Source organism: Sander vitreus, chromosome 11 (assembly GCF_031162955.1).
Source record: "Sander vitreus isolate 19-12246 chromosome 11, sanVit1, whole genome shotgun sequence".
Classification (NCBI taxonomy): domain Eukaryota; kingdom Metazoa; phylum Chordata; class Actinopteri; order Perciformes; family Percidae; genus Sander; species Sander vitreus.
Window position 1 is genome coordinate 13,501,467 of NC_135865.1, and position 20,449 is coordinate 13,521,915.

At 41.4% G+C, this 20,449-nt stretch overlaps 1 protein-coding gene across 6 annotated transcripts in view; it reads right to left on the reverse strand.

The window, feature by feature from the left end:
• Positions 1-20,449, reverse strand: part of dip2a (disco-interacting protein 2 homolog A) — an 84,811-nt gene that overhangs the window by 26,783 nt on the left and 37,579 nt on the right. For 5 of the 6 annotated variants that reach the window (XM_078261707.1, XM_078261706.1, XM_078261708.1 and 2 more), the window contains exons 2-4: positions 8,033-8,104; positions 3,415-3,534; positions 3,205-3,324 (exon numbers count right to left, since the gene is read on the reverse strand). In XM_078261707.1, the coding sequence (XP_078117833.1) occupies positions 3,205-3,324; positions 3,415-3,534; positions 8,033-8,104 (312 nt within the window). The remainder of the gene's footprint in view (positions 1-3,204; positions 3,325-3,414; positions 3,535-8,032; positions 8,105-20,449) is intronic. The other variant, XM_078261709.1, reaches the window with a different exon arrangement.

The window sequence follows — 20,449 nt, forward strand, 5'->3', positions numbered from 1 at the left end:
AAACTGAAATAGCCTGACCAAATGTCCTATAAAATATTGGTATAAGACTTTGCTAAGTGTAGTTTACGGTTGAGTTATTATGCCTTGGACTCAAACAGAGTCACTGATGATTTTACTCTCTCTCCCTCGAGGCAGCTGTGAGCAGTTGGTCTCAGCAAAAATAGCCCAAACAAGAACAACTTTCAAAGCAAGGCAAGGATCATTCAAAATTAACCCATTTCACTTCATCTGCCAAGCTCCCAGAAACGTCTGTTCTTTCGACAGGATCACTGAAGTACACATACACAAGATGAGGCCAGTCTGGGATTTGTATGCTGCAATGAAAAGGCTATGCGGGCTTAGACATTACCCACTTGAGAAAATGAACGGTTTTCAAAATCACCAAGAAAGATCACACTTCCCCACATTCATCATTAATGACGAAAACAGCAACAACCCAAAGTACAAAACTCATTCACACTCAAAATATTAAACTAAAGGCACCGAACATACAAAACAAAGCCTAAAGCGTGATTTATGCTTCTGCGTTAAATCTACGCCGTGGCTACGTACGTAGGTACGTGGACAAACGGACCCTACGCTGGACCCTACGCCGTAGCCTGACATGCACCTCTTGAAAAATGTAACTACACGCTGCGGCAACGCATGTCGCTCGGCCATGGCTTGGTAGCGCTGCATTTCCCCCGACTCATTTCCTGGTTCTCCTTCTCCATAAACAACATGCAATCAAGGAGAGGGTTACCTTTTCCCACCATGGTCAGTCTCACTATGACTCTAGAGTCGGTACTCGCTCCAAAGCTAATCACCGTCACTCTCACACTCGCTCTACCACACACTCTCCACACACACATGCCAGCCCTGCTATTCTCTTAAAGAGATCGACGCACACACCAACGCACAAGTATAAACTTCAGGCCACTTCCGTAGGCTACGGCGAAAGCTCTGCGTGGAGCCTCCGCAGGACCATAAATCACGCTTTAATGTTATAAAAAAAAAAAGGCCACTGAGAGGATGAGAGGGAGACATTTAGAAAACAGAGATGAAACGTGTGTTTGATCAGCACATGCGTGATGATGTTCTCTAAACTAATAAGCCTTCATGCCATTCATCTGCTTCCTAATCACTCACAGAATGTATTTACAAGTCCATCAATTGAGAAACTGTTAAAATCATGGTTACCTTCCTCAGGCTTTCTCATGGCCTTGCAGAGGCTGCCAGAGGAAGACTGGAGGAGGTTTGATTATAACAAGCTAGAATTTAATGTATCTACAACCAGCAGACTTATGGGGGTTATCTCGCATTTAGGATTCTGTTTGTTATTCCTTTGCCTCTCTCCAATCTCTCTTCTAATCTCTCTCAAGTAACCTTGACACAGTTGCAGAGAGGGAGATAGAAAGAGGGGGTTAGAGAACAAATGTAAAGTAGAAATAGAGAGGTGAAAAAATGGGAAGGAAACTGAAAAAGACGTTTAGTCACAGATAAACAGACAAAAACATGATCAGATAGCAAAGAGTGAGTCAGATAAAGACAGGCAGTGATGAGGATTTGGAGGTAGGGAGGGATATAAAAGAGAAAAAAACGTAAGCAGGGACTGATCTCAGTTGTTCTTGTGCACTAATGAAATACTGCGTTCAAGCGAACAAAGTCAGGTATATTAATAAAGCTATAGCCCAGCAGTTAAATGCTTGAGGTTGTTTTTCCTGACTTGTTTCTATAGAAAATAAATTCTATCCCATTGGCTGAAGCAACATCGTAATGGTTGGTGCCTGAAAGTGACAATCACTATACTGACAATGTACAAATGACATCCTACATATTGGAGCCTCCAGGTTCCATTTATGCTTCATATATGTAGTTAGTATAAATGGAAAATCACTTTTACTGATTACATTTTAAGTTAAAATGCTAATGTCAGCATGCTAACATGCTTACAATGACAATGTCAACATGCTGATGTTTAGTCCTTACATTATTCTTACCATGGTCATGGTAACATGTAGCATGTAGCTAATTCGCACTAAACACAGCTGAGGCTGATGGGAATGTCATTCGTTTTGCAGGTATTTGGCTCTAAACCAAATAGCTGGACAAATAGAAAGTTTGACCTGACAATGACAGTAGCTGAAAAGTCAGGGGATCACAAAAGTGATCATAATTCATGAGAGGGACATGCATGTCTGAACCAAATTGAATGGCAATCCATCCAATAGCTGTTGAGACATTTCAGTCAAGAGTACACATTGGGTGGTGCTAGAGGAGGAGTCAGGAGATCACCAAATACAGTAGGCGTCACTCCACTAAATCCACCAACTTAGTGCCTTTATGGCTCATGATAAACTTTTGCTAATGCAATCTCATGAAGTATACCATCTAAAATCAAATCTTAGATGAAATGTTTAAATAAGTAACACAACCATGACACTGTGTGCACTGCACACCAACACCAGCAGATCACTCAGAGTGACTGAAAACAACCATGAAGAGGCCCCCCTCCTTCTCCTGTTCAAACCCCAATGTCTGAGCTCTTAATCCGTTTACCCGCTCCACCGCTGTGTCCTCTCTCTTTACCCAAGACATGAGGCTCTAAGGCCCCCCACCAATTAACTCTTAGACACCAATGATAAAGCCACTGCAGTGTTTGAGAGACTGGCAAGTTTTTTGTCATTAAATCTTGCACAGATATCTTACCGACTAATTATAGATTAAAGAATACATACTTTCTTTTGGGAATCTTTGGGCAAAACTAACAATACAAAAATGGCTTTTTGGGCCTTGAAAATCAGACCAGAAAAAAAGCTGCAGAATGAAGTAAAATGACATTGAAATGAACTGGCCCACACAATACAAATTGTTATAAAAGCAGACGATAGGTCGACATTTTGAGATTATGTTAAAAATCTGATTATGCATCTATTACGCAACTCATGTGGGAAGGTCTGCCAGGGAACAGAACAATGACAACTGAGCCCTTTATAGTCACAAAGAATGGACGCATTCATCAAACTGCATATTTCTTTCCAGTAGCAAATGCTTGGAAACATCATCTTCTACCACTGGACACAACAGAGTGTCAGCATCCTACACTCCAATGCTCATGGGAGCAAATGTAAACAACCCAGTGTGAGCATAAACCTAGGCTGTGTGCGCACACAGGATAAACCCTGCCATTGGCGAACAGTGGGTTTACAAGAACAGAGGTCTCACCTGGTGGGGTGCATGCCTCAACAGAAGATTGAACTAACACAGATCGTCTCTTGGAGGGCATTGGCATCTTCCTTTCCTTGTACTTTGCCAAAGCTGCTTGGACGGCTTCTGTGTGCAAATCTAAGAGAACACATCAACACAGTTAAGCTACAGCATAAAATAAAAGCACCAGGCATTTAAAACTCTCAGGCAGTATGGAGACATGATTACCAGATCTGAAGCGTTCATCCCGGGTGTTGGCCGCCCGGGACTTGTTGTGTTTGGAACCTGGAAGAACAGCTTGGGAGGAGGCCTGGATTCTGTTGTCAATTTGCAGTGAAGGATCTACACCTGTAGGGAAACATGTCCAAAGCAAGGAGAGGACAATTCACAACAGGACAGAAACAAAAGCTATAACTTCCTCTAATACTCAAAAGCAGAAATATCACTTTTAGAAATATGTGCATATAAACTCTTTGCAGAATGTGCCTTGGACATAGAGCAACACTTCTGAATATTGCTGGACTAGATCAAGTATCCACAAGCTTAATGGTAATCCCGATTTAGGCTGCTTTCTTCTAATACAGTAGCTTGGAGTTGAGAAACTCTTCCCTTAAATTAATCCAGCCTCTCTCGCAGCTTTCCAGCTGCCTTCCAGCTTTCCAAGGGAAGCAAATGCAAATTACACAGACGTAATAAAAAGGAGGTGATTAAGCACCATGAATGTCAAACAGACAACATCTTCTAACTAGAGCGTTCTAAAATTACCAAACACTCAAACTCTGTGCTCTGCGTGACGCAGGCAGTGATTCATCCTTTTGCTTATGCAATTCTCATTTGAGCCTCATTAAGTAACTAGTGGTTAACATCAGGGCGGAAACCCAAGACTACTACTGCCTGAAGGAAGGTCGCGGCTCAAGCTTTGTCTTCTACCATTGGCTTCAATTCAGCTCATGCTCTCATACTGATGTATGAAGTATGTAGGATGTACACACTTCAAATACATCAACGAATGTAAAATATGACTAAATGAGTTGAATCTTATTTTACTGTACATCACAAGTTTGATCCAGATGAACTTCCTAACCCATTAATTATTCTGCATATTTAAGATCTAAATGCACACATAAATATGTACTGTCAATATGTAATATGAACACACTAATTAAAGAAATTCATCTCCCACAACTTGCTTGTATTTCCATGTTGAGTAATGAAAGGCCTTAGCAGTTATTTTAGGCAGAGCTGAGGGACAACTTCACACACAATGGAACAGGAAGCCGTCAAAGGAACCGCATCTGTACTATAACTCAAAAATACATCCAACAGCTGTAAAAGGTAGATTTCCCAGACAGTGGGACAATAAAGTTGAAAAGGATGCTTGATAAACAATACCAACTAGTGCCATGTTTCCACAGCCTCCTGCCAGTTTCCGCCTGTACTTTGATTTATTCTGTGCTAGTTTCTGATACCTAAACAATTAATGTTTTATACTTACATATTATACATCAAAGCAGCAGCACAATAAATAAATACATGCCACTGTTGTGTAAGTAAAGTAATCGAGCCCCTGTGGAGGTGACAAACACTAACTTGAAACAGCATAAGCTCAGGTTCACACTGCAGAGGTGGTATATAGGGAACACAGCCTGTCTTTTATTCCATTTCTTCCAATGAAACTGGCTGCTAAAATATTCAGTGACAGAACCCCTGCAATTTTTCATATGCAAATCTACTGTAGCCAACTGAGGTTATTGGAACTCTCAACCAAGCCAGTGGTACCACTAGCACAAAACCCACCTCTGCAGACCTCTTGATATTTTTGTTGATTTTGTACTTATCATTAACATATTACCAGTCCAGCTATATTAATGCACTTTAGTCAAAGCTGCCTAACAGCAATTGACAGTTTTGTTTAAAAATAATAAAAACGATAAAGGGCAGAATTATTATAGAAGAGTTTCTATATTATAGCTGACTGAGTGGCCCAAAATGAAGAGAGACTTAGTTAAACTAATTGATTATGTTGAATGAATGAAAACACATAACATCCTTTGTGGAAGCCAAATGTGAGTAAAACTATAGTCCCATTGTGGAATAAAAAGCATCTATGACCAGACTGTGGACAGTTTTGCTGTGATGTTGTAACCTTTGTTGACTAAATGAACCACACAGAGTGTCTGCCTTTGCAAGTATCCCCATTAGAAAACAGCCTTTTGAGGACAGAGTCCTACCAAGCCACATTCAGCCAGTTAGATCTAACACCTAGCTGGCTGGCCAGTCAGACACTCGGCCAGTCAGCCAGCCATCAGCCCGCCCGGCTTTTCAGCGGCAGCTTAGTAGGGATCAGTGAGCTCCACACTGTCAGCAACTCTCAGACAGCAGCAGCACGCACACACACAGAAATGCTCAGCAACATTCACACACGCTTCAGCTAAATCTATTCAATAACAATGAGTTTCAAACTCAAATAATCAAACTTAATTAAGACTAGAGGTAATTTAAGGACACATAATGCATTGAGTCTGACATACACACACACGCACACATACACACACAGCATCCCCTGACCATGCATATACACATCAATATATGCTGGTCCCTTATATCGCTCTGACAGCCCAGTCACACACCACCCTTTCCCAGCCTCCCGGAGGAAACAGGTCTATAAAAACAAGCCAGGACACCAGACCCGGTTGCTGGGAAGAACACACTTCAGAGACACACAGCACTAAGCCAATCAGAGACGTGCTCCATCACAGCAGATGTTGTTACTGGTCCACAGCGAACCCTGATGAATGGGTGTCTGACGACACAGGTGCTGTGTCTCACTTCCTAGAGAACAAATACGCTTGGCTAATAGCCTGCATCAAACACACAATTGTATATTTGAATCACACACATAAATAATTGATAGAAATTAGTTTGAAAGAACTGGGGATTTAAGCAACTGTATTCATAATCAGAAAATGGAAACTACATTAAAACTACATTTAAAAAATGATCCTTCACTCAAGACACAATTAGGCACACCTGAATTCTCACCAAGGAGGTACAGATATTCCTAAACTTACATAAGCATGACAACTTTTCCTAAATGTTTGACTTCCCAGTATGGTCAACACAAGCAACGATTTACTCTCAAAGCTCATACTGAAGCCCAAACACTAAAATATAAAGCAAATTAAGGAAGGAAAAGGAAATGAATCTACTCTCTCATATAATTTAACAATCTACCCTTGTATCCTTAGTTTGATGCACGTGGCACATGTACAGTCCTGAGACAACAGTGAAATATAATGCAGTAAACCAGCTTATGGAATTTTGCATAGAGCTTAGAAGCTTTCAGTCTATTGGTCTCCTATTTCAACCCTGCAGCTGTAAAACCCTAACCCACTGATTCAATGTGCTGGATGGATGTGTCATTAATTCCCAACACATCCATTCATCCTGCAGGAAGAATATCACCCACTCCAAAGCCCATCCATTTCTGCCCTATATCTATCACTTCTTCACGTGTTAGGATCCAGACTGGGTGGATGTAACAATGGATGCCAGAAAGAATTCAGAAATAAGGAGGGAAGCCAGAGAAAAGAGAGCAAGAGAAAGACAGAGAATGGAGGAGATTGATCCGCCCAAGCTAAATAACAGGCCTGCTAACTCCAGTGGAAAGCCTTGAGTGAGCGGCCCACAACAGACTGGTTTCCACTGAGGCTTGGTGTTCCTATAGCAGGCCAAACCAAAGACTGCCATGGACCCCGGTTAAAGGACAGAGAAGCATGAAGCATACAGACAGCAACTCCTCTCTGGGATTCACCACAAACCACCTCGACCTTATAGTCTGCCTGAGGCAGCTCAGACTGACTGACTGACTGACTGAGCCTTAAAATACACTGAATTGACATATAAATGTATGAAGCCCCCCACACAGTCAAAAGTCATAGACAATACATCGTGAGATACAGCTGGGAAACTTCACGCCTTGCTATTTTTCTAAGCTAATACCTCTCTTCTCAAACACCCACAGCTTAACACAGGACGGCAAGCACAAATATGCACAAACTGCCGATTAAATGAACAAAACCTTACTCTAAATAATTTGCATTCTGTAAGACAAGGCATTATGAAAGCAGCCCACAACGCACTCAAAACTATAATGAGACCAAATCTAGACCAGTTATTATTCCAGCAGAGTCACCTAATCTTCACAGTTCCATTACAGTATGTCTTCCTTGCCTTGGTTGGTTAGCATCTATTGTTATATCAAATTATTGGCCCCTACACACACACTATGATATATGGCTGCTGCAGAGCTATCGCATTAATAACAGCAGAAAGGGTCACAGAACCACTGTTAAAGAACAATCAAGGACACAGCAGCAGACACACCATATCTAACAAGATGAATTAGGCTAAGTAAAGATGTGTCAAAATCCTCCACAGTATCCTTTATGACAACTTTATTAACAAATCCTCAATTTAAAAAATGCAACTTCTGAATTAGTTTTGGCTTTGCTTGTATTCGGTTTGTGTGTGTGTGTGTGTGTGTGTGTGTGTGTGTGTGTGTGTGTGTGTGTGTGTGTGTGTGTGTATGTATGTGTGTGTGTGTGTGTGTGTAGTATATATATATATATATATATATATATATATATATTCCCTCTCTTTTACAAATGTGCTGTATGAAAATGAAGCTACTCCTATAATCATCATTATTAAAATCATAAGATACTTTTTCTCATTCTGTTTGCTCTTGCAAGGACACTATGCTAACTGCTATGCTAACAGGCAGCCAGAGCAAAGTAAAAACCTGTTCTGGACAGTACATGTCCTGCAGGCCTGTTTGTCTTACCTTGTATCTGTGGGATGTACGGTGCTAACAGCTTGCCTCTTTTCTTCTCATAGCCCTTCTGAGTGATGTCCCCTGTACAGACAGAGACAGAGAAATACAGAGGAACAGACATACAGAGAGAGAAGGGGGGGGCAGAGAGATGAGTCATTAGCTCAGCCATGCCCTGGTGGTGTGTGTGTGTGTGTGTGTGTGTGTGTGTGTGTGTGTGTGTGTGTGTGTGTGTGTGTGTGTGTGTGTGTGTGTGTGTGTCAGGATCACACTGCCAGGCTGGTTACACTGGCACCACAGGGCACCAGAGGAGGGTAGCGGTAGCAGATAACCTATGTCTCTCTCTCACACATACACAGGAAGTGACATTGCAATTGTTAAAAGTGTTTGCCAACAGATATGGAAGTGTGGCGAATTTCCTACTGAACACTTGAATTATAACATTGAAAAGGCAAGAGGCATTTAAAAGATCATTTGTCTGGTGCGCCTGGAACATTTCCCCTCACAGTGTTTTTTACCAGAAGTACAAATACTGCTGATGTCAGCATGAACTGAATCCGCCTCAGTTGTCTCCCCACACACGATTAAAAGGCAGTCTGTTAAATAAGACCTAGCTGCATGTTATTTTAAAAGCCCTATTTGAAAAGAACATCAACGTACAAGCCTTTTCAAGCCTGGAATTTAAATAGAGTATGAAGAAAGAGAAAAATGAGGGCAGATAGAGACAGAGAGATAGGGTGAAGGTATAAGGCAAAGTAAGATCATGGCTCTTTAGATGAGCAGGGTATGTATGGCTTAAATCTGTTAATTGTCTCTAGACTTGGAAAGGTGTAGAGTAGACCTAGCAAGGATAATGCCATGTCGGTGGTAATGATGTCGGTTGTGAGGATGTCATTTGGATGGCGCTTTACATTCTGATCCTTGCACGTGGGAGACAATCCTAGAGGTGCTGTTTGGCTAACAGAGTAAGGAGTATTCAAGTATCGGCTTTACCGTGTGGTTACTTCATACAGACTATTTCTTGATTGAATTACCAGAAAACATGCTATATTGTCATATATATATATATATATATATATATATATATCGTTATCGAGATAGAAAATGATCTATATCATGATAGAAGATTTTGGCCATACCGCCCAGCCCTATTACTGACAAAAATAAACAGACAAAGAAAAAAAAACATGACTCCCAAGCACCCACCCACTACTTCAGTATTGCTTGCTGATATAAGAGGATGAAGTCACATTGTTATGTCCATATCATAACAATCTGACAAGAAAGAAACAGCAATCCCTGACCTCATGATACCCAACATAAAAATGATCCCAATCAGCACGATAAGGTATACAGATATTACATTTTGGAAAATGAGAAGACTGGAATTGGATCGGGAACCAACCGTCGGCAGATACAATGAGTTGAGATATCAGAATTGGTACTGTAAGAAAAAGTTGGATTGGTTCATCCGTAATCACAGAGCAAATTGCTTCACCCACTTCACAGAGTATGCAATGGCCCTTTATTGGCTTTTTCCAAGAAGACGTAAACCAGCAAAATACAGTATATTTGCATATTTGTGACATAAAAGCATATAACAGCTGAACTATGTCACTAAAAATGCTAAAAACTGTTGAAACAAATCCATGTCCACGTGGGACCTGTTCAAAAGACAGAAAAGTACTGACTGAAAGGTCACTGACTGGAGTGTTTTGGCTGCTTGTGGTTGATTTGGGGATGTGAGATGTCACTGTGTTTCTGCGTATCAGATAGAGTGGGCTGAGGCTGATGGGGTGGTGGCTCGCTCTTTCGATGACAAAAGACATTGATTCACTGAGAGAGGGCTGACTGGCAGCACCTCTAGTACAAAAACCACAAGAATGTACATAACTGTGCTCTTATATATATGACCTCAAACAAGCTCCAACACCCCCTAAAGATGCCTTGTGGAAAACATGCCAGTCAAACAGCCGGGCTGGAAGGAGTTTCAATGTCAAATATGTCACTTGACATGACATATGCGTTGTTTTGGCAGGAAGCAAGAAATCCTCACAAAAGTCAACGCAAGATCTCAGTAGTCAGATTTTCCAATAGTTGTTAACACTGAAGTCCAATGAATAGGGATTACACTGTGTGATTTATATTAATCTCTACAGGTTCTCAGTGGGGGGCCATTAGGGTGGAGGTCAAGTGAAAAAGTGATAAGTTCAATACGGCTATCTGAACAGAACAAATTGATTAAAACCCTCCCCATGTGATTCCATTTTTTCATCTCACCATGGGGAATATTTTATTTTACTTACTCCTTATTGATGTATTTAACCTATATTACTGCATATACTGTGCACACACTCTGTTTTTACCTTTCCCTTGCCATACAGTACATCTTATGGCCCTTTATATTGATACTTAGTATTTATTTAGTTATGTTACTCAGTTAATGGTCTTGATTTATCTTTGCTCCTTAAGCCTCTTGAACACAACAGTGTGGTAGTGTGAAGGCAGGTGTTGTTGGTCACGCTGGTTGTTGCGCTGCCCGCTGGTCCTGAGTCACCAGTAACAGCTGAATGCCTGCACTGTTAAATGTCCAGGAGAGCTGGATGCTAGCAACAATGCAGCGCTGTCCACAGGCTGAGGCGGCTGACCTGACACTGATTCTTTCTGGTGATAAGTGTCTCTGTTTGTATGTGTGTACATCAGTATATGTTTGTGTGCATGCCTGCATGTCTAAGTGTGCTCACCACAGCAGCCAACCATCCTGACAACCACAACAATAGAGGGCTATTCTGTGCGGCGGCTCCAAATTCTGACTAGCGGCCTCAGTGGCCAAGCGGCCCCTAGCACACACTGATCCATCAAGTTATGTCTCAGTGAAGCTAATCTTTTCATCTGAGAACAAACAGCATTGTCCTTAAATATGGAGGAATGGACGCAAGCACTCAGTGGTAAGCAATGACCCTTACAGAGTGTCTTAAAAAGCAAAACAAAAACGTCTGAGGCACCAAAGGATCACAATATTTATGTGTATGAACCATGTGTAGTGTGTTTGCATATTTTTGTGTGCATGTGTGTCTGCATTTTTACATATTCACAAACAGATGATCCATTTCCACTCGGTGCTTGAGCTATGGGTGCCTACATATGAGAAAAATGGGAGGATATAAAGGCAAATTTGTGGCCTGCCACCTGGGGAATAACAGAGGGGGAGAGGGTAGAGGGATGCAGAGAAGAGAGTGATGGAGCGATGGATAGAGGGAAGCTTAGCACCTAAACCAAATTGCACATTCACAAGGGTCATGCTGTAGCTTACAGTATATTTATAGCAGAGTGGGAAACACTTTATTTGACCCCCCTTCACCCTTCTTGGTAATTGAGCTGTAAAGAAAAGGGAAAGGGTGTATCTCCAAACAAGCACCTGGGGGGGAGAGGGTGTGGTGGGATCGAGTAAATAAAAACTGAGAACGAATGTGTCAAAGAGGGAGATGAACCAGAGTTCATGATGGTTGGAAAAAATCACCAGGGGCTCAGCTGGTTTTTTCTTTCCTCAGCTGGCATCCACCTTCATCAAAACCCACCTCTGTTGTGGCCTCCACCCCTCCACTCTAACCTCTTCACCTTCTTCTCAACCCAAGAGAGCTCACTGTCCACGCATACTAAGCATTCTAGTCATCTTTTGACCTCTCCTTTTAATTACTTGCAACAGATCTTGCTCAGGGGAAAAAAATAGAAAGCAAAAGAGCAAAGGGATATCATGTCTAATGTCCACATTTTTACTGAGTATAGTCTTGGGACACTAGTCTCCATCCATCTAAAGAGACCAGAGGCATTCTTATCTGGCACATCATCCAATGTTTTTACCGTAAACATTCCTCTCACCCTGCACTGAATTCAATTTCGAAAGAGAGACGGTCAATCTTGTGACACTCTGAACAGTGACAGCAAGCAAGCCCACTGTCCTCTGCTTTGTCTTATTGACTATAATTGACTGATGGCTATTGAGTGAAGCTGAGGCCCATTAGAGAATTACCTTGCATCTGCCCGGATGGAGTTCTTCAATCAGGAGGGAAATACTGAAACCCAGCACATTCCTCTACAAGCCAGCACAAACACATTACGGATAGATAATGAAGCTCTGAATGAAGATGGTGAGATTGGCTTTACTTAAGACGGTGTGAGACGTACCTTAATAAAACATGAATTTGTAACAAGAGGATCTGATTTTGTCATCCACACGGTCACACACACACAGTTTCTCTCTTATTTAAGATGCAGAAAGCCAGACAGGGATGTAAACTCTTTTCTCTGTTCTTGTATCTCCCTGGGTAACACACACACACACACACACACACACACACACACAGATTAATAGTAACAGAAACAGCAGCAGCAAGAGCAAGAGCTTGACAATCACAGCAATAGTTTCAATGTCTAAAGCCCTGCATCTGTGTGTGTTATCCTCTCTTGCAGGCTGCCTATTAAACAACAGAACCCACAGCTAGTGTGTGTGTGTGTGTGTGTGTGTGTGTGTGTGTGTGTGTGTTTCAAATTCTCATATTAAGATACGTTTCACAAATGTCATTTCTAAATGAACAGGGGTTACAACTAATTATTTTCATTCTCGGTTAATCTGCCGAATTATTTTCTCAATGAACCGATGTCAGAAAATAGTGAAAAATGCCCATCATAATCTCCTAACGGCCAAAGTGATGTATTCTAACAGCTTGTTAAGTTTGACCAACAGTCCAAAACTCAACGATATTGAGCTTATTATCATAGAAGACAAAAGAAAAACAGCAAATCTTCACATTTGAGAAGGGGGAATTAGGGAACTTTGGGTATTTTTGCTGTTTCTGTCAATTGTCTCAGCTCTAAAATAAATGATGACAAGTTGAATTTGACCAAAATCTCACAGAATCTGAAATCTGAATCTACATTTTGAATTCATATATCAGACATTAATAAACATCTTAATCGAGATAATGCTGTGCTGACTAGTGCAATTCAAATTGTGTCCATAATGGCCACTGCTAATCAATAGTCAAAAATTCCTGATTACCCTGAAATAAAAACCACACTGCCACCCTCTCTTCCTAAGTGAACAAACAGCCAGAGAGGTGGCCCCACCCACCCTTAATGTCAGTTCCTGAGCCAGGCTTACCCACAATGTGCCAACACTGTTGCCAAGTTAGCAACCAAGCCGTCTGCCCCTCAGCCACAGAAAACCACATCTAAATATGTAGGCAGGGCAGCATTTGCTCTCTAGGCTTGTGAGCTGCCGCTAACAAAAGCAGCTGTCATTTAGCATTAGCTCTCCGGCATACAAACGTTAGTTTTACGCATTTGGATTAGGCATTTCTTGACAGGCGCTGAAATCTCATCTTTTCCAGTGCATATTTGCAGTGGACAGTTTATTTAAGGACCAGACCTGATTTCAGGTGTGTATAGTCATTATTCCTCTAATTCCTCCAGCCCAGGGGAAATGGGAATATAGCTGTGCTGCTCACAACTTCTTCCTTACTTACAGTATGTCTTACAGATGCAGAAAATTTACCAGTTATTGCTAAGAAAAAGGAGCAGAGATATGAATAAGAGAGGCAAAGAGAGGGATAGATTGAGAAAGAGCAGATCCCCACCACAGATTCAACCAGGTCACACTTATTTGTCTGTCTACATGACAAAAAAACACTAACCAAGCTGCAGGAAAAAGTATAGTAAAAGTACAGTGTGATATGACCACATCAGACCGCTATTAAATTGTTTTTACACACAGAGACAGAGGCAGAATAACTCACATGTAGAAGCCAGGGAAGCAAGCAGAGCAGCGATGAGACGTCAGATCTTCAGCAGAGAGAGAGAGAGAGAGAGAGAGAGAGAGAGAGAGAGAGAGAGAGAGAGAGAGAGAGAGAGAGAGATATGCACGGACGGATGGAGGGAGAAGAAGAGGCCAACGACTGAATACGGGCGTCAGGTCAGCAGAGGCTAACCAGCTGAAAGACTAACAGGCCAACTTAAAGAAGTCCTGCTGTCATTAAGTCAGGCCCTTCAGCATCCTTTGTTTCCTTTCATAGTGAGAGCAGGAGAATGAACGAACCCCATCTCCCTCACTCTCCCTTCCCATCACTCCCCTCCCTCTCTCGCCCTCTCTCAAACCCCATGCTCCCGACTCCCCCCCTTCTTCCATCGACTGCCCCTGATACCCCCTCCTTCTCCCGCGTCCTCCCTCTCTCTCTCTCTCACTCACTCTTTCCATCCCTCTCTCCTCCATGCTAAGGTCTTCACACAAAGCCAAACTAGGCTGCAGGATTAGGGTGTCAATGCAGACCCCTGCCCCCACCTTCCCACATACCAATCTCAAACACACACACACACACACACACACACACACACACACACACACACACTGTACAAGAACTATAGAAGAGGCGTCGTTAGCCTGTTACAACATGTTTATACAGGTCAAGTTACAGAGCATGCAAACCTTGTTTCACTGTAAAGAAGCTTCCATACTGATGGAGGCAACCACAACATTAGAGTTAATGCTTACTACAACATGACAAAGACCACAGCTGAAAAATACAGAAGCGGACACAAGGGTCTTAACCACCTGGACAACCTGCATGACAAAATACTGGTACATTTTCTCTGACCTTTATTGTGATTCTACTGTAATTTCCACCTCAAAATAGCTTTGTGAAAACTTAAGCCTGTATTTTAGAGTGAAGCAAAAGCTACAGTGAGATAAGATTGGGCTTACTAGGATGAGGAGTTCTGATGTGGATGGTTGAAGATGGAGTACTAGAGCACTCCCTAGGCTTATCACCCAAGTGTGAGTGCATTACTATTTCAATTCTGAAATTAGAGACCTATTTACCCTACGGCAGTAAATCTCAATGAATATCTGCATATAATTAGGTTCAATTATTGCTTGTTGGCACACACACTAATGAACCTGCACAAAGACAAATGCCAGCAAATGCCCACAAATAATAGATCATCTCCTCTGTGTCTAAAGACTGAGATGAACTACATTTCACCTTGGACTAGTGGGTCAGTCACCTTCTGCATGTAGGCTTATACTCACATGATAAGAGGCTATTTACATGTTAAACACCAGTGGATAAAAGGAAAACCCCTGTACAATAAAATGAATTCCAATAAAAAAAAAAGCCCTGCAATACCTTTTTTGAACTTTAAATTAAAGATGTAATAATGAGTTGGTCAATTGAGTATTTGAGCAACTAGTTTAATAATCAATTAATCATTTCAGTCATTTTTGTTGGTTTCAGCTTCTCAAATGTGAGAATTTTATGTTTTTCTTATATATCAAAGTATAGATTTACAGACAGAACGATTGATCAATCAATCAAGAAAACTATCAGCAGATTACTTAATGAAAATGATTGTTGCACCCCTACTCATAGTGATCACATTTTTATTTTACTTTTACATTTTATTACATTTTATACTCAACAGTGTAAAAAGGAACATGAGGGCTATGTGAATGAGGTCAGCAAACTTCAGAGACAGACACACAGGTACAGTTCATTACGCAGGGATGTACACTTTTATACAATGATACATTTTTTATTCAACTCAGTGGTTGGTTTAGTAAAAATGTACTGTATCAATTATATGACTCGCCTAGTATAGTTTGGTGTTGTACTGGACTGCAATACTGCATTATGAGGATGTTTTTATATGTTGCCTTTGAACACTTCCAATTTAAGTAAATGACGCTCAGAGTATTCACACAGTAGTAGCTGAACACAGCAGTAATAAAGCAGTAATAAAGCCAAGAGATGTCATGGTACCTCAAGGCTATAACAAATATGTGACTATAGATTTATTCTTTTGCACAGCTCGAGTCATACTGATGCACATCTAGGATCATTTATGCGACACACATCCAGCTGGAAGGTTAAAGACACAGGGACAAGACAAAAAAGGGTAAGTGTTGCAGAAAAGAGGGGTTGATTGAAGATGACATGGAGCTCGACACTGAGAGCCAGCTGTAGAAATAGACCAGGGAGGGGTGCAACTGGAGGGGTCTTTAGAAACAGAAGGGGGGGGTGAGAAAAGAAAAGAGAGAGGAGGAAAAAAAGGATAAGGAATAAAGAAGGATATTATTAAAAGGTAATGACTTCCTCTTCATTTCACTAGACACACAGACACATGGTGACACACACACACACACACACACACACACACACACACACACACACACACACACACACACACACACACCTCTGATCCTAAGCGCATGGGTGTCTCTCAGTCTCCATCCATCAACTGCTCCAATCATACCGTCGTATCGCTTTTAATTAAGTAGTGCCAACGAATTAGGAGACTGAACGAACCCTCCATTACCACTTTGCTAATACATAACCCCCTCATCATATATGCACACACACAGAGCCCAAAATCCCCCTGCATCCCCCAGGCTCTGTATGGCTGGTGAGCAGACAGACACTGTGAATACTAAGACATTAGATGCAGCACTGCCTTATTTAGGGAGCCCTGCAGCTGTGCAATGATTAGGGGAGCAGACAAGAGGGGGGAGCCATAATTAACAGTAACAAATAAACACTGATACTATACGCACACACATAAAAAGGAAAACACACACACACACACACACACACACACACACACACACACGTACGATGCTTGCACCAGCTCTCACAAAGAGATGCAGATCAACTCAAGAGCAAATACTAAAGCAGATGAGGGATCAGGTCATTGCTCACACATGAACACAAACACACCAATTCAGACTTGGTTTTAGGATAAAGTTTTTTGGGTTTAGGGTAAGTTTAGGGTAAGGTTTGGGGTTAAGTATGATGGATAATGTTAGGATAATGGGCCAGGGAATGCATTGTGTCAATGGATATCTTCACAAATATCTAATAAATGTGCGTGTGTGTGAGTGCGTGTGAGAAAGAGACAACGAGAGACAGACCTGGCTGCAGTCCAAACTGAGCTGCACGGTAACTGAGCGATGTGCACCTATGAGTTGCATGATGTGAAAACACCTACACGGACAGCAGCAGAAACTGTGTGCCAGTGTGCTATCCAACATCACATAGTGATTCTGTACATATACTGTATGTCTCAATGAAACCACCCAGACCAATGACAATGAAGAGCGCTAGTGCAGAAAACAACATGCATGTAATACTGTTGACCTCATCAGATATACAGCCTCATTTTATTGAGTATAATGTCTTTTTCACATTTGTTTTACTATGCAACCCAGATTGAGAGAACTGTGATGTAAACTGTTTATTTCAAACTAGACTCTCTCATTGTCTGAGTCCTTTCATGTTGCCTATGTGTTGGGGTGTGTGTCTCTACAGAGTATGTGTGTGATTTGAGGAGCAAGACATCTGTGTGACAGGCGTGACCAGTGTGGGAGCCTCAGAGGAAAGACTCTGCCATGAAACACAAGAATCTGTTTACAGCCAACAAGCATAACGTGCCTCCAGCTACACTGTAATGGACTAACTACTGTATTTTACATGTTTAGCTTATGAGTGCCAACCTCACTATACTCCCTGACAGTTCAGTTATTTGATGGCATGCATAATAAATCAACTCTGCTGGTGTTGACAGCTTCAACATCTCTTTTTAGCTGCAGAAAACCATGTGTGCTACTGTCATTTGGCCAAACCATGGTGTAGTTACAGAGTGAGCAGAGCTGTAGTGATCAGCACAAAATCAAGACTATTAGCAGCTAATGAATAGCTCAGTCTAAAACTGGAGCACCATCCAACTTGTCCTCATTCATAAACTGATTTGTTTTGTGTGTGTGTGTGTGTGTGTGTGTGTGTGTGTGTGTGTGTGTGTGTGTGTTCAGCAGCCTTCAAACCCCCCCCACAAAAAACTGTTAAGTGACATGATTAGGAGACTGAAATCCGAAATCAAGTCAACCAAAGTCAAACTCAATTTCACTAATGCCCTCCATTCAGGGCATTACATCTCTATTCTCAAACTCAACCATCTAATTTGTCGCAATTCAAAAAGAGTCTAAAACACAGAATAGTCTACTCTAATGGAAAATCTTGTGCCATTTTCCAGACAGTATTCAACGTGCTCAGCCACAAATGTTGCATGCAATCCGACTGTTTTACATTCCTCAGGGGATCTGTTACCCAAGCAATAAAACTAATGTTTTTACAGACCAAGGCTTTGATTAATATAGGGATGAAAATTACACTAAATTTTTTGCATAAGACAAATATGGGCCCGAATGCCAGCCAGATAATCATAACTTCCTATTTGTTCTCTACAAATAGGAACCATACACAATATATATATATATATATATATATATATATATATATATATATAAATATATATATATCTCAAAAGCCTACTGCACTAATGAAGAACTATTGCTACTGACTATAGCTACCACCTACTTAGAAACCCTGCGTCCCTGGTGTTTGACATACGAGTGGAGTGGTGTCCCATCTGAAGCTCCCAGCTCTGTCGGATCTGCTTACTTCTCTGTACGGTCTCAGAGGATGTGGAGAGATTTATTGTCTCCTTCTTTGCCTGGTTATTACCATATGAATGACCATGATTTCACTGGCCTGACACAGGCTTAGCCATTAAGCTCCTTGCTTGCACACACACACACACACACACACACACACACACACACACACACACACACACACACACACACACACACACACACACACACACACACACACACACACACACACACACACACACACACACACCTATGTGATATATAGGGATGGGAGAGAGCCGGGTGGCTTTGCATGAACACACAAAACAGCTAAACATCTACACATGGGCACCGTGGCAATCCAATTAAAGGGTGCACACACAGATACACTCAGTGGTATTAGAGATGCAGGCCTTCGCCCCCAACTGTGTGTTGCGTGTATCCATATCTATATGTCAGCAGCCAGGGCTAACTAGCTCTGCTCCAAGGTAACAAGTCCTTTGTTCCTCGCCTGGGATTCATGTGCGGGTCTTGGAGGGGAGCCCAGCACCAGTGTGTGGTTACATGAAAGTGTGTGTGTGTGTGTGTGTGTGTGTGTGTGTGTGTGTGTGTGTGCCTGTGTTTATCCTTTTCAACACAAAACATACCATAGGTCCATTATTTCTTGTCATCGCTGCTAATGTGAAATTGTATGTTTCCAAATATACACAGCTCTTTACAGAGAGCAAAGCAGGGCTATCCAGGTGGGCTAGGATTGACACAGCATCAGTGCCGGTCAACAGAACAAGCAGGTGGACCACAATGTAAGACAAATGTGCTCAAACACAACTATGTACCAATGGAGTCTGCAATGCGTGTTTCAAGAACCGAACTGAATGGTGACAGCAATTTTGGCAAACAGCTATGTTATCAGGTTATAATTATCTGGAAAAGCATGCTTGCTTTTATTCTCCTTATCTTACTACAAAATTGAATTGGATAAGGTTTTTTTTTTTTTTTTTTTTTTTTAATTGTGCTGTGTAGTGTTTTAAGCATAGGCCATGATTACTGAATTGCTCTTAAAGAACTGCAAATACAGTAGTGATGATTTTCAAAATCAAATATATCACTGTATTCTTTTTTTGATTACTTTATTCAATGTCAAGTCTATGAAATATCAGAAACTTGTGAAAACTTACCCTCACAATTTCCCAGATCTCTTCAAGATGATGTCTTCAAATTGCTTGTTTTGTCTATTGCAGGTACAAGGGTTTTAATCAGTGATATGGATTGCATTTAGAAAACGAGTTTGGGGTGTCTTACTGTCTTTTGCTCACATGCACAGATGCAATAAGTCGCTGCTGGTTGACTGCAATTCTCTCGTTTAAAACACATACAAACAGTAACAGGCCAATCGCACCAGGCTCTCGACAGTATGACCACAAGCCTCACCTCATTCACAGATGTGTCACTTTACAGCACTTGCTGCACTTTAAATAGTTTTATATTTGTCTATTTATTTATCACATTTTTATCCCACTGAATGTCCTTTGTCTTGTGCTTTTATGTTTTATGTTGGAATGCATCACCTGAGTGTCACAACTAATTTTGTTGTATTACTATGCAATGACAATAAAGGCTTTCTGATTCGGATTTCTAGCTCATGTATGCATGTGATTGCTCATCTATAATTCATTAGTGTGGCACTTTTACTTTCCCTGCCACACAACCGGCTAAACTGTGCTCCTCTGGCTGAGACCAAGCAATTAAGTGGAGCAGTGATAGCGCTCTCAAGGCCTGACTTAAGCCTTTTAAATGTTTAACACCACAGTTCAGCACTGCCCCAGCCCTTGTTAACAAGACCAGGGCTGGCTGGAACATCTGGTTGCCCTCAGACAAGATATTTATTACTGGAGGAGAAGAACAAACATTGCTGTACATATACTGACAGCCAGCAGAGTTGTGTTTAG